We start from the raw sequence: 15,319 nt of genomic DNA, 5'->3' as shown, positions 1-15,319 counted from the left end.
TACATATTTACTATATGTGTCCTGAAAACAAATACCCTGTATTTCTACCTTTCCAGGGTTTTCATTACACGTCCTGTATTGTTCTGCCATTTCTTATTTTTAGACTATATTAAGTGCATAGCCATCTTACTTTAGCCTCAAAGTGTATACTCAGGTGTTTTTCCAGACAAGCAATTAGAAGACTGGACAGTCTCACAAAATGGTCCTATGAATTGATCCGTAGAGAACAAACATGGAAGCAACAAACAACTGCCTCACTATTACAGCCAAAAGTTATCATTCACAGAGCAAAGTGACTTGCAGACATACACACAAAATCTTGCAATGAAAAAAAAAAAGCCCTCAAATCACCTACAACAAACAGAACAGCTTCTACCCTACGTGTAACCTATGAATGCAGATATATACCACCTGCTACAGACAAACCCTTTCCAAATCAAGGGCTTACCATCTTCAATTAAATCATTCCTTACAGTAGCTTTGTTAGGAATTTCGTAGTGCTTCCACTAAGAAGTAAAAAGCCTCTTTCTTTGAAAACAAGCAAGGCAGATTCCCTTTGCGAATAAAAGCGACAAAACAGCGCAGAAACTTGGGATACCAGGGAAGGCTCTGTGAAAAGGAAATAAAACAAAACCAACTTGTCAAATGGGACTCCCTGCTGCTGTATACCATGTGGTGCTCTAGTGAGCTGCATCTGTTCAGCTATTAAGTGCAGTAGTGAGTATGATACTGACAGCAGTGACATTATCGAATATGCTGAATGGTTATTAAGTCTGTATAGCATAATCTTTTCACTTTTTATTTTAATAGGTAGAAGTTACTGCAAAGTAACTTCACGTGTGATAACGCTCTTTGTACTTGTCCCTAAATGAGAAGTCGGCTGCTGCCTAATCCACAGCGAGCCTTAAAAACTCCATCTGCTACGCAAGGAAAAAGCTGGGGACTTTTGATCCACAAACCCTACTGTTCCCTGAAATTCACTGTGTCAAGAAAGAAACTCTGGATGGGACTCTGGATAGGAAAAGCACAGCCTGTAGCATTTAGTGCATAGGCAGTAAGTCACAAGTCTACCAAGGTTGCGGGCAGAACAGAAAACAAGAGACTCCAGCCCCAAAAATAGCGTGCAGTGAGATACTTGAGGTTGTAATCCTCCAACCCCTCCTTTCCATTCAGAGGCCTGGAATGAAGAGGAATAGCTGACCCAACAGCACTCACCCAGAGCAGAAAAGGCAGAGAACCAGCTCTGTACAAGAAGCTTTTCCTAGACCACAGAGAATGCATAACACTTTCTGCATAATGCAGCAGAAAGCACAATTCACATCTCCCCAGAGATAATATTTGGGGTTAAATTTGGTCTTTTGACCAAACACAGACTATCAGCCACAAGTTCTGGCAGGAGTTAAAGCTGCATCAGTAGTTTCATGCCAATGTGCTGAAAGCTTCAGGACAATTTCAGACAGAACTGGCAAAAAGGACCTCTCTTTAACTTGATATTCCTTATTCAGCATAAGCTAGGTAATTATCCAAAGCCAAGGAATGTGCAAATTGTTCCTTGAGCTAATCCCATCCTCTGAAGCATAAGCATTCTTCAGTCTAAACGGGCTTTCACAATCAAAGATATTTAAGTTGCTTTAAACGCTTAAGAAGAATCACCTGTTGTTAGAGCGATTGTTGTATTAAGCCTAAACCATTAGAACACTGACAATACGAGTTCATTAAATCCTTATCATGTCTGTTATTGCTGCAGAAATGCTTAGGACCAGCTTGATCTATTTGAAAAAAAAAAAACACCACACAAAACAAAGAGACTTAACAGCAGCAGGAGCACACTGCTAAATGAGAAGAATTGACACAGAAAACAAACGTTACACACCTGGGATCGTTGCTAAGGAGAGAAAGGAAGAGGCTGCTCAGCTCTGGGGAAACCGTGTTTTGCTCTACAGTGATACATCATCACTGGAGCGTCGTTAAGAGAGAAACCATTAAATAGCATAGGCACAATGCTGAAAAGTAGATGAAAGTATTGTCAACTTGGATTTGAGGAAATCCAAATAAATTCCCTGCTGTGGCTTTCCCACAAAATCCTGGTGCAATGAGTTGGTGTCACAGATTGTGAAAGTGAAGTAACTAAAACAGATGAAAGAATGAACCAGGCCCAGTATGCTCAGTTCTACCCTCTGGTAGATCAGATTAGTCAGTGATTTTTGTAGCTGCTCTTCAGTGGTACTGCAACAAAAGTGAAAAGTGAGAAAGGCTCCCAGATGATAAAACTATCTGGAAGAAAAAGGCAAACTAACATTAAATATTAAAACAAGTTTCCAGTTTGGTGATGACACAGCGGCATCACAGAGCAACATCTGAATTAAGTAAGTGGTCTAATTAACTAACAATTAAGGTATTATCTCACAAAACCAGAATAGTATTAAGACAAGCTTTCCTTATTAGCGCAAAGTGATTAACTATAATACCAGTGTTTACTTAAACAAGTGCCTGAAGCAAAGCAGCAGGATCTGTAAAATTATCTCTGCGCCTTTCACCTTCCAGCAGGAGTTTTCTGGCCAGACATAGATCCTACTCATACCTACTCATATTTCTGCAGTTTCTTCAGACCAATGAACAGTGGAAGCGGCAGGATGAGAATTATTTGGAATTAGGAGCAGAAACTGTTCAGGCCACCAGCTGTGCTTTTCCACTTGCCTTGATTGACATCAGCAGACTAATCTTTTTGACTGATATTAAAAATGATATTGTTCACACATTCACTGAAAAACTGCTACACTAGTACTTTGTGCTGCTGCATACATTACATCCTTATCCTCATTTAGAGCTCATAAATTTAAGAGCTACAGAGTTAATGGGCCAGATCTTGAGTTCTGGCTTACAGCCGTAACAAATGCACCTTGATTCTGTACTATGCCAGATTGGCCCTCTCTCAATGGGTCATGGCAATGTGATATTCACTCTCTTTTATTCAAAATGCCCTCAGAAGCTGAAAGCGTAGACTAGGATAACTCAAAATGTCATTTCTCATGTCTATTCCTATTTTTTCAAAACCACATCTTATCAACCTAAAGTGCCACAGTGGCTTCTAGTACAACAGGTACACATTAACTCAACTTGAGTTTGAACTGACATCCCCACACGTGTCTTGCAGAGAGGGAGTGAAAAACATTTTGTGCTCCTCTAGGAAATATTATATATAATACAATATAAAAATAACAAGCTAGGAAATATTATCAGGTCTGGCTCAACTCTATTACTAACTAAAACAAATAGTATATGCATAATAACATACACAATAAACAGGAAAGAGTACACGTAGGGTAGACAGAAACAAGTGGCTGGCTTCACAGGAAGTGACCTCCAATCATCATTTTCATTCTCCAGACGTTATGACGATTTTCTGTGATTCTGTGTAGTAGGTGGTCAGACAGGTTTCAGCCAATTTCTCAACTGTTCTACTATTGAAAGTAGTTAAGTATTCTTTAAAACTTAATAAGGTTGCTAAACTGCTGCTAAATTTTTCATCAGATCTTTTTATGCAAGGCAGTGTTCTGGAAGAGTTAGTGCCATGTTGTTATAATATCTATAACCTTCATATGCAAGGATGTTAGTTAGTAATCAGTGTAGAAGACATTCAGAATTTAAAAGAAACTGGTTAGACTGGAGTAAGTAGAGTCAGCTTGAGTAACATTAGTATAAGATCTGTTCCTTTAAGGCAAGAGCAAACTAAAAAGCATTGAGAGAAACAAAACATCAGTAAGACAGTATAACATCACCTAGGTAAGACGCTGCTATAGAGAAACAATGACCTATTAATTTCTCTGCACGACTAACAAATTATTTTGTCCTCTTTTCTGTAGCCAGAAATTTGGTATTTTACATATATGTTACATATAAACAACTTAGTCAAGAAAGGACATCTAATTTCAGCCATATGTTTACCTGATTTGTTCTTTATGACACCAAACTAACAAGTGGTCCCGCTCAAGGTCTTCCATGTGTGTACCACACAGTCAACGTCTACAATGAACCCTCAGTTCCTTTAGCTACACAGTGTTTCAATATGTGGGAAAGCAAAGGTATGTAGTCACTGAGACACCTGGACATTGCCACCTGCTTCATTGGGATTCACTGAGACTGAAGAACACGCACAGGCACGTGAATCTGAAGACATGGCAGAAAAAACATTTAGGGAGCAAGGGAAAAGCAGAGACTAAGAAAGAATCTTTGGATATAAAGACTGGAGGAAGTCTGTACAGTGCTTGAGAGTTTTAAAGTAACAATAACCAAAATAAGCAATGCTTTATGAAGAGCCTCACTGCGTTGGTTACATGTGCCTGCTCTTGTGCTGGCCTCTCCATATTGGTCTACTTCACTACTTAAAAGTGCACAATAACTTTTGTAATTGATGTATATACATATATATATTTATACACATATACACACACAAATATATACATATACACACTTATATGTGTGCATCCTACCAGAAGCATTCTAAGAATTCTCCACTCTCAGCCAGACTCTACACCTTTACCAGAGGAAAGCAACTTGAAAGATTCATCAGTGCCAAGGGCTTGAGCATTCTGATGACAAAAGGTATTTGAACTTTGTACTTAGGAGTTATTAGTTGCGTAATTTTCTCTCAGTGAGGGGTTGGCAGGTGGTGACCCCTTCATCCAGCATGCTTTTGGGGAAGGAAGCTTCTATACTCTCAAAAGCATGAAAGGAACAGGATGTATAAAGGAGTTATTAGCTGGGTAGAGGAAGAAATAAGAACTTCTATTCATCCCAAGACAGTATAAGATGATGAAAGGAGTTGCTTCCTCAGTCACTTTTGCAGACTCCGCAAGATCAGAGCTGCCATGCTGCTAAAATGGAGCTTCCCTGCCAGCATAAGGACTTGTTGCAGAACACCATAGTAGCAGTCATAGCCAAGCTGTTTAATTATATCATCTGTTCAAATTCCATTCATGTTTTTGGTACAGTAACATATCAATCTGTTCTGTGCTAGAATTAGCACAATTTCATAACCTCTCTATAATTTGGTCCGTTCACAGCAGGAACTGACCACTGTTGCCCAGTGCTAAATCCTGTTTGGGAAGAAAAATAAGAGTGTTCTTTAAAAAAAAAAAAACAACACAACAAAACAACCCCTTTGGATAACAGACAATGCAGAGTACTCAAGATGAAGTATTAACAAACAACTTCTATCATGAAGTCCCCTATTTTTAAGCCTCTGCTACTGCAAAACAATAGCTTAATTGCATAATTTCATGGTACAGCTTGACCATTTCAGTGATTTATTTTCTTTCCTACAGACTGAGATCTTTAGTCTGATCAGTGAAGTAAATGATTGCTCCATTTAGCACAAATTCCCTAGATTAATCCATTGCTCCCACTCTAATTAACTTAAGTTTGCGTACACTGAATTGCATTCTCACTTGGCTGCCTAGCCCCACAAGTGATTCTTTTTTGACCAGCACTTCTCATTATTTAAACCCCACAAGTAAGCCTGGAAATTCTCCTTTCATAAGAATTTTTATTCAATTTGAATATTAACACATAAACCAACGTTGCTGTTTTGTTCCCTACAGAGAAAATGATCACTGCCCGCAGCCACTAAGCTTCCTATAGTTTTTTCCATTCTCATATGTTAACAAATATCATGTATCTATAAAGAAGTATCAAATATTTGCAAAATTCTTGCTTAGATAACATTATCCGTAAGTAATTTTCTTGTTCCTCGCAGTTTTAAAGCATATTAAATGTTACAACCATTAGACATAACAATGCTTAACACACACCGAGCTGATACAATGCTGGCATGTTTTTCAGAGGTACTGGCTATACTCAGCTTTCACTGACTTTAGCCTCATGTGCATGCTCAGCACTTCTAAAATACCAGACTCTCAAAAGTCAGCTCTCCTCTTTTTCTTTTTTAAAGCTCTTCAAGGATGTAAATAAGTAGATTTTACAGTCACTGTTCTGTGCATATATAAATCACTGCTATTCCAAATCTTCACATCACATAGATTCATATATAACAACAACTAATGCTGTATTTGAAAGAAGATTATCAGAAGACATGTTATCTTGAAAATTTATGTCTTTTACAGATTATTCAAGTGTTACTGGAAAAATTATTACAAACCAAAAACAAACAAACAAAAAAATCACTAAAATCAAAGGGATTTTTATCATCAGTCCCAGTGAAAGAACACTGGACTCACTAGCCATTGATTCAAATGCAACTAAGTCAATAGGAATCTTTCAATTGGCTTTCCATTCAGCATTAAAGCCTAAGACATGTGAAGTACTCAAAAGAGAATAATAAATTCATTTATCCTACGACTGCAGGTTTTCCTCTGATATGCTCACACATGGAACTCTGATCCTCTATCCAGTTTTACTTTGAGTTATTTCTGTTCACTTGAAGGAAGGTCATTATACGTGCATAAATTAAAGCTGTCTAGATATAACGTACATTAGAACCTAACAGAGTGTGCTATTAAAAACCTGGTGCAGAAGATGACTGCATTTGTGCAAATAGGAGACTGAGGGAGTGGAGTACAAATAACAGTCCTCAACAGTAGGCCAAAAGCTCCAAGAAATGTATCCATTGAGAGGACTGCAGACTTTTCCATGAACTTCCAGCTGAAAATCCACACCACTTCACATCAGTATTATTTTGCTTTGCACAAAAATAAACATTTCATTTGGAGATACTAAATATTTCACTAATCTAGAAAAAAATTAAGTGAAGTATTCCCTATACAAAAACTACATATAGCCAAGGAAAAATGGGGAAACTTCCTTTTCAGCCAAAACAATTTTTGAACCAAAGATGACACAAACTCAAAAAAAAACTTTCAATTGACTTTGTCCATATCTTTCTCATGGAAAAAGTTTATAATGGAAATGCCTTTCCTGTAATGTTTATTTTAATAGATGTAGTATATAAATAGATGGGACAAAGAGCACAGACTGAATTTATTCATGATCCACAACCCAATTTTCCATAAGACATTCTGTATTTCCTCTCATAAGCCTGTTCTCCTCAGTCATTAATCATAACTCGGAAAGATTTACAAACACATTTTGAAAATCTAAATACAATACTGATTAATGTATCGTGCTAATAATGCTACATCTTCAGAATATTTCAAGCTAATGAAGTGTGACATATACGGAAAATATTCAGACTGAATATTCTTAATCAGACTTCTTCAGATAAGATTATCACATCTTTTAAAACAGCTTCCCATGTTGTTTTTTTCATCACAATATTAATTCTTCTGGTTTTCACTTTCTCCATTGTATATTTTCTAATAATATTAAATAGAATCCCATACAAACTATTCACAGTCTATGTTGAGTTTTAATTTCTTTTTATTTTTGTACTGGTAGAAATCTATGCCTTTTGTCTCCACTAATAGAGCAAGCAGTATTTGTGTTGTATTGGAGGATGCCAGCTTACTGTATTATCAGCGTTGCCAGAATTTTTTTTAGTCCTTTGGGCCCTTTGTCTAGTTCTACTTTGCTCCTCACCATAGAAAAGTAGGAAATTTGAGGCTTCAACAGCACAGTGCTTGTGAAAGACAATGACGCATGTATATGTATCTGCTTATCTGTCTAATGACTTGGCAGAGGAGAAGAAAAGCCAAGATAGGTATGTGATTCACTGACAGAATTACGTCAGGGCTTCACAAATGGGTGAAAAAGTCAAGCACAGAAGTGTACATGGTAGGTAATGAACACTGCATTAACAAGCTGCCATCTTTTTCCTCTTGGAATGGAAATGGATGCAGATCAAGCCAAGAGAAGGGGAAAAAAGAAGGATTACAGTAAGAAAAAAAAAAAAAGAAAAAAAAAAGGAGAATTATAGGAATTCTCAGAGATATTTGTCCTTTCATCTGTCAACAGGAGAAGAAAGTTGAAAAACAGACAACTGAACTTTCAGGCACAATATCTATTTCTACTTGAACTAGATCTTCCAGCAGAAACTGCAACAAGAGATTACTTCACTTATACAACAGAAGGCAAGTGATAGCTGAGAATGCAGACTTCTGAATATCTGGGTAAATAAATCAAACACCCCTTTCTTGAAGCACAGGAATGCACGCATATTATACGCACAACTACCCTTTTACATCTAGACTTCTACAGTACATGCGATGATAGTTTACTGTCTTGGAATTTAAAATACTTGTACTGGAACTGTTAAACATCTGGTGGCAATACAGAATACACTTTTTTGCAATGTTTCTACTATTAACAATTGTTATCTCGGGAGGTTAAATGATCACTTAAAACAAATGTGTTTCTAATCTAACATTATAGCTGTGATTCAGATGATCAAGTAGCAATTTTCCAAATCAGAATTCGTTATGCTCTTGATTTCCTTATTAGGTTTACATCATTTTTAAGTAAACAGAATAATAAAAAGGGCAAGCACACATTAGAGTACCATAACCAGACCTGTAATTTCCTCTTTCGCTGCTAGAATGAAGAAAGAGCAAGTTCCCTCACAGCACTGCTCTGAAATGTCCCAAACAAGCACCCGTCTCAACTTGCTAGTGAAGACTATGATCAAGTTACTTAAAGCAATAGTTCGAAACCTTCTTCTGAATGACACAACCCTCCTATGATTTTTATACCAGCTACTTGAATACAGTTAATGTCAACTACTAAAAAACTTAATTCTAATAAATTATTTTTCAAATATAGCAAGTACATGAGCCTCTCTACTTTCTTTCATTTTTACAACTACAATGCTTCACAATATCATCACAGAAAAACTATAGTTCTACTGACTTTAATACGATTCATGGCACCAGGTACAGAGCATTTTTGAAAATACTGACTTCAAACTTCCTCTTGAATACTATTCTTGTTTGAAACACACTCTCAGATACTACAGCCTATCAGTTTTCCTAGCTTTATCTAAATTTAAAAAAATCTTGCCAGATATCAGGATTTCAGGTCAATCCCATAGTGTCTCCACTGTAGAGAGAGAACAAAGAGAAGGAACTCACAGAAGGTCAAGCTTTATTCTAAAGAACTCTCTCTACAGTTGCCACGGATTTTGCTCTGAACCACAGAGGGTTTAGAAAAAGATTCTCAAAGCCTGTGGCAAAGATGGAGGAGGCCACAATCAACTCAGAGTAAGACACTTAAAGTAGTTTCAAAAGACTGAGGAAAGGTAAATGACATTTTTCTCTGTCTCTACTAAGGTGATAATTTTTCTGAAAATAGAAAGCTTTCTATTATTCTTGTATTTATACTATCTGTTGCTCCTGCATGAGTTTAAACAAGCTACACGGGTAAAAGCAACACTTAAGACTTGGCAATAATTATTGCATTTTGATCTTCAACTCAATTTTGAATCCAATGTTTTGTTTTAAAACAGAAAAACTCAGTTGGACAGAAGATCGAACACATTTTATCATTTTGGTAGATTTAAGGTATAGTAAATCTACAAGAAATGCATTCCTTCATATGCTAATGATAACATTATGAGAGGAAAGCACCATTGTTCTCCACAATGAGTGGAATTCGTCTCTGGTTGTAAAGAGAAATGATAGCTAGACACCTGATATTTGGCATGACTTAAGAAAACAAGCTTTTATGCTTTGTTCACACGTTTAAACCAAGATCTTACAATATCAGTCAGATGTTTTGCCCATGTGTTTCAAGGTAAGAGAAGACTATACGCAACATCTGATTTATATTTCAGGCCTTCTTTCTTTGTTTCTTTGTCATTGGTAAATAAATAGACATAAAAGCCACCTTGGTCCACCATGCAAGAGAGCCTTTACAGAAAAAAAAAAAAGTGTGGAAGACTGAATACCATAACTTCCCTCTTGTTTTCAAAATGATCACTGCAGAACGTTTTCTGAGGGTAAAAGTGTAATTGGTTATAGATCAATAAGTAATTGCATTCAGAAGGAACTATTCCATTTAGGAAAATAGTGAGATTCTTAAGTTAAAATCATCCTAATACACTTAACAAATTTGAGAGTAATCTAAACAACAACATTTTATATTGCCCTAGTTATGTTTATCACAACTGATCATTTATTTATGCTGTCATAAAAATCCAGATGCTTTCAATTTTGATTGCTAGTTATTTGCTTTAGGGCAGCTGAAATCACTTTTTCAGACTTCCTAGCTCGATGGTATTGCTTTCTGCTTACAATTTATCATCACAATGAAACAGTGAAAACAGAGGATAATTCTAGCATTAACAGAAAGCACAGTCAATTGTGATACGCTGTATTTCCTTCAGAAGATTCCAGATTAAACCCTCTGAAATTAATGCACCTTCTTCTGATATTGCTAAATTACAGTTAATGTGATTAGATTCGTGTAGCTGCTATATATGTATGTCACAATACAATTTTTAAATTAAAAGTCATATAAAGAAAACTATGTAGAGTAAGAGGAACATTGAGAATGTTTGATATCCTTTACAGGACTGTATGCTACGAGCCATGATCATCTAGAACTCACTATTGACACTCAAATGTTCATACTTACATTAAAACAAAACACATTTTTAAACAAGCTCCAAACCCACAAATATAAGAACAATTGAGACGTGAATAAATAAGCATTTTTTAGAAATACTCACAATATGCAGCTCTAAATAGTCTCCAAGCCCAGTAGAACTGTCCACTCGTACCAACACGGCTTCTTTTTGAACAGTACTAAACCCTATTGCCAATCTGTCTGCGCGAGTGCTTGGGCGATCATTCGGAGGCCACGTATAAGTGATTTGTCCACCACCTTTGCTAAAGATATACGTTGTTCCCGCTGCAAAGCAGAAATAAAAGAGAATTAATTCTCTGTCAATGCAAATCCAGAAGAAAATTACATACTTCATGAAGATGGTGTTCTTGTATAGGGAACAGAGCCCAACGATGTTATATTTGAACTTGAAGGGGTCTTCATCTCCAAAAATTTTAATCAAGCTAAATATTAGTGCATCTTATAAATTAGAGCATAGTTGCACGCAAAGAGATTTAAAATACCATGGCTCTGATTCAGAAACGTGTTTCTATTCAAAATAGTTATTAAGCATATGCTTGAAGCTAAGAACACATCTTTGTGACGTTCAGAATAAGGACAAATGGAAAAACATGTTTTCCCAAGTTAGGCCTATGTAGAGAAGAAATCAAGTCATTACAGTTATCTCAGCAGCTCCAGATATCAAGCTCATTTACACAAGGAAAATGATATACTGTATATGATATGTCATCTTGCCTAACAAAACAAGACATTAACAAATACATGCAGATAAGAATTTATCTGAGGTTTATCATCTTTTGACAGATGGGGATAACAAATGGAAGAGTGAGAACATACTTTACGTGTCATGTCAGGACAAAAAGATATCAGTCTACAATCTAAGTAATAGCTTACTTGAATAATACTCAATGAGTGGAAATCTTTGCACATCATTTCCAGTGTGCACATACAGAATTTGTAATTTGTTTTGAGCAAGTGTTGTAAGTCTAGCACCACTTAGCACTCAGGTTGCTTAACTTCATCACCAGCATATTGCCTATGAACTAAAAGAGCAGCATATCTGGACATTTGCCATTTAAAACCTCTATCCTTAAAACAGCATACAGAATGCAAACTACGCATGCGCTTGATCTTTCATTTATGAAGTTGCCATAGGCTATCCACTTCTCTATGACATGGAGAGAGAAACAAAGCATAATCAATACAGAAGTCTAGTTTTCCTAGCTATCGTAAGCTGGCTCTCCATCTGGATGTCCTTAATTTTATTTAATGTAATTCTGTTTGTTCTACTAAGTATTCTCAGCACATTTTTTCCATAGTCCCATACAGAGTAAGTACATAATAGTATAATTGTCTTTTTCTTAGCTTTTTTAGATTGACCAAAATGGTGTGAACATAAAAAAGAACTTAAAAAGCCTTAGAGATACAAAATTTAAAGGTGAAAGCAAGAAGTGTTGTATGGTTACACCACTCTTTTACTTTCCAGATGCCTCACAGAAATACTCTACAGCTGACAGAAGTTGTTTTGAGTCAGTCTCAAAAAGTTCATCTGGCCCTTTTGAAAAGATATTGTATATTTACTTCTAACATCAATGCTCTTTATGGAATTACCTACTGGATTTTTTTGTTTGTTTGTTTTTTTACTCCAGTACAATGCCATCAATTTATAATATTTTAAGTGCTAAAGCTCAACTTATATCAACATTATTGCAAGACTGCACCACTCTTCAAATAAATCTCTTGGCTTTTTTCTCGATGGCAAAATACCATGTGTTGTAGGAAAACTTGTCAGCTCTTTCTAGCAAAGACAAATGCAACAACAGATCTAGCATCTCAGGTTCAACTTATGCTACAAAGAGAAATGAAGGCTTATCGGAATTATAAAGAGTTGTGCCGCAAAGCACAGCAAATAGCAGCAAAGTTAAGGGCTGGAACATAAAAAAGCTTGGCAATGGACATGGACAAAAACTGCCTGGTTTAGGAATGCATAGAAAAAAATAAACAAATCCAATATCCTGCTGTTCCATCACTGCATTCCCCAAATGCAGGGATCTGAAATGCACATCAATCTGTCACAGGCACTCCATGGCTGAGTCTCCAGCTCTAGAACAAACCAAAACAAAGATAGATGGATAGGGTAATATCACCCTTACTGGTTTCAAAGTTCTCTTTGCAGCTGATATTGACCTCAAATCTTGAGCCAGTTGAGGAATGGCAGATTTTGGATCTTCATACTGTGTATGTGTCACATTGGTATCTCTAGCGAAAGAATTTATTCTGTTTTTAAGGACTTGATACAAAGCCCATTAAAAACAGTGGCAGCCTTTCTGTTGACTTCATAAAATATTGTATCGTGCCAGAAATGAAATTCTTATAAGAAACAAAATGAGAAGGCTAAGGAAAAACAACTCCTTATGCCTCGATGTCACCAGAGATACTGCTAGAGTACTACAAAAGATTCAAGTGAGAGGGCATTATTCTCCTTTTCTCAGTTGCAACAGATGTGTTTAATTAATGCAAAAGACAAAGAAAAAGCCTGCCAAGCAACAGTGCAATCATATTGAATACCATGACCCAGAAGTAAGTCTCCAGATCAATGACAGACTGTTGTTTACATTGAGAGAGAATCTTTGTCACAAATTTTTGCTAAACGCTGCCCTTGGAATAAACAAATAAAGAACAATTCCATAGTCTTGCTGCATTACTGCCAAGCTCAATGTTAGTAAAGCTGCAAAATCTAGCTGTACATCTTATGCTATGTAGAATTCACATCAAAATTTATAAAGTTATCTTTTATCCAGGAGAACATGTAGCTGATGGTTTTCATGTCGAAGCTTTCCCTTAATTATAGTGGACCATTTTGTAGCTCTTCATATTATCTGTGTGTTCGGTAACAGGCTAATTAACCCGTGTTGATGAATGCAGATTTGCCTTTGTCTAAACTATACAGGGAGACATGTTCTTTGAATTTCCTGTATTAATTATGAAAAAAAATTGGGTCAGAAGCCATTTGAGAATAGGTCCTCTAGTGTTTATGTTTCAAGACAGACAAATATAATAATGTAAAATTTATTACTCTGGGATTGATCTCCACTTATGGTCCAACCACCCATTAACTATTAAAAGCCAGAAATTGTTGTTCAAAAGCACCCTGCTTATGATCAATTTCATACGTGAAGAAACAACAGCTGAAACCTAACTCACTTGCTCCATAAAGGCTTTTATTCTCTCTGAGAAACTTTATAATGTCTCCGCAATTCTTTTATAACATTGTCACTAAAAATCAGCCACCTTACTTCCCTCTTTTAGCTTATAGCACTGTGTTATTGGGGATTTATCATCTCCAGAGAACTGAAAGCAGCTGAATTAGAAAGTCAAGAAAAGCAATGCCATCAGCACAGTACATAAAATCAGGCAACTTTTAACTTGCCGGGCTATATCCCTCAGCCACAGATCTTACTGAGTAATTCTTTGTGTCCATGCATCTACAAAGTGTTTAGGGAAAAAGTGTTCATAAAGCTCTTTGAAATCCTTAACCCTAATGCATGGTTCCCATTGTAACGAACTGCCAGTGGTCAAAGATACAGTAACGGATTTTAATAGCCCGAGTCTCTCACATCCTATTTGTTTGCAAAATTCATCTTTATGAAATAGTCTGTTCATTTCAATAGAGCCTGGCAGCAACTCAAGGACATCTGCTTACCTACACAATATTAAGCAGATAAATATTTTGTTTAGTACCCATTTGCTGTATCTAATGCTGTGTATGACTGCAAAGCCTTTCAGTATTTATTATTCTGAAGTCACATCCGATGTAGTTTAATAGTTTTCTCAAATCAACAGCTTTCTACCTGCTTCGTGCTCATCTCAATGTTATCTTTAAGGAATATTGCACCAAAGGGTAATTTACACAATTCAATTATTCCCATATAACGTCAGTAACTTAATGCTTATTTTCAACAGGAAAATGACAGGTTTAAGATGCTAAGTGAAAGTAATGGTTTTATTGAGGTTTGGATCCCAGGAAACTACGATTCTACCACACTCTACAATGGAAAAACAAAAGAATGAAGCCTGTAAATGTCAATAATGAAAAGTTTCATTCCCTTTTCGTTAATAGTAGTTTATCATTTGTATTTTTATTATTATTTTTTTTTAATATGAAAACATTACTGGTAATAACAAGCAATTGCTCAATAATGTAATTTTCTTCTTTCTGTGCGTTATCAGTATTTGCCTCATTCTGGGCTAAACTGTGAACCCCTTCATTCCCACTGGTAAATAATTACTTGCATTGATAAACCTGCTGAACCCAGTGCCACCATTTATGCAGGCTACTATTAATTACCAGGAATGAAGAACTTACAGTACGAATCTACACATAAACATATGCAGACACATCTACATGGAAGCATTAATCACACTTGCTACATTCAGGGAAGCTAATAAGTCTCCATTTAATACTTTTTATGCTTTCAACTACGTATTTTCTTCCTGCCCCGCTGAACTTATAGAAAATTGCAAAAATTTCCATGCGTATTTTCACAGATTGCTAATGTAAGTAGAAAAAAACCCAAACTTTTGAGTCTAAAACATGATCTTGCCAGAGGGAGAGTGCGTTAAAAAACAATTCTGTATGTTTCCTCTTTGGCTCTGATATGTTATTAATTATTTACATAGAAGAGAGAATACATGCCACAGTGTTGAGGTGAGGAGGGAATGGCCATTAGGGTTAACCATGGGAAGAAGATGGGAAGACCTGCTGGAAGAAGTACTCCAAACT

General features: G+C 36.2%; 1 protein-coding gene across 24 annotated transcripts in view; it reads right to left on the bottom strand.

The window, feature by feature from the left end:
- NRXN1 (neurexin 1) overlaps positions 1 to 15,319 on the bottom strand; it is a 633,366-nt gene that overhangs the window by 185,723 nt on the left and 432,324 nt on the right. For all 24 annotated transcript variants that reach the window (XM_052667052.1, XM_052667120.1, XM_052667663.1 and 21 more), the window contains one exon: positions 10,640 to 10,821. In XM_052667052.1, the coding sequence (XP_052523012.1) occupies positions 10,640 to 10,821 (182 nt within the window). The remainder of the gene's footprint in view (positions 1 to 10,639; positions 10,822 to 15,319) is intronic.

This window comes from Tympanuchus pallidicinctus, unplaced genomic scaffold, assembly GCF_026119805.1.
Source record: "Tympanuchus pallidicinctus isolate F22 unplaced genomic scaffold, pur_lepc_1.0 scaffold1, whole genome shotgun sequence".
NCBI classification, from domain to species: Eukaryota; Metazoa; Chordata; class Aves; order Galliformes; family Phasianidae; genus Tympanuchus; species Tympanuchus pallidicinctus.
Note: the sequence above shows the minus strand (reverse complement) of the source record. Positions and strands in the feature narration are given on the sequence as shown.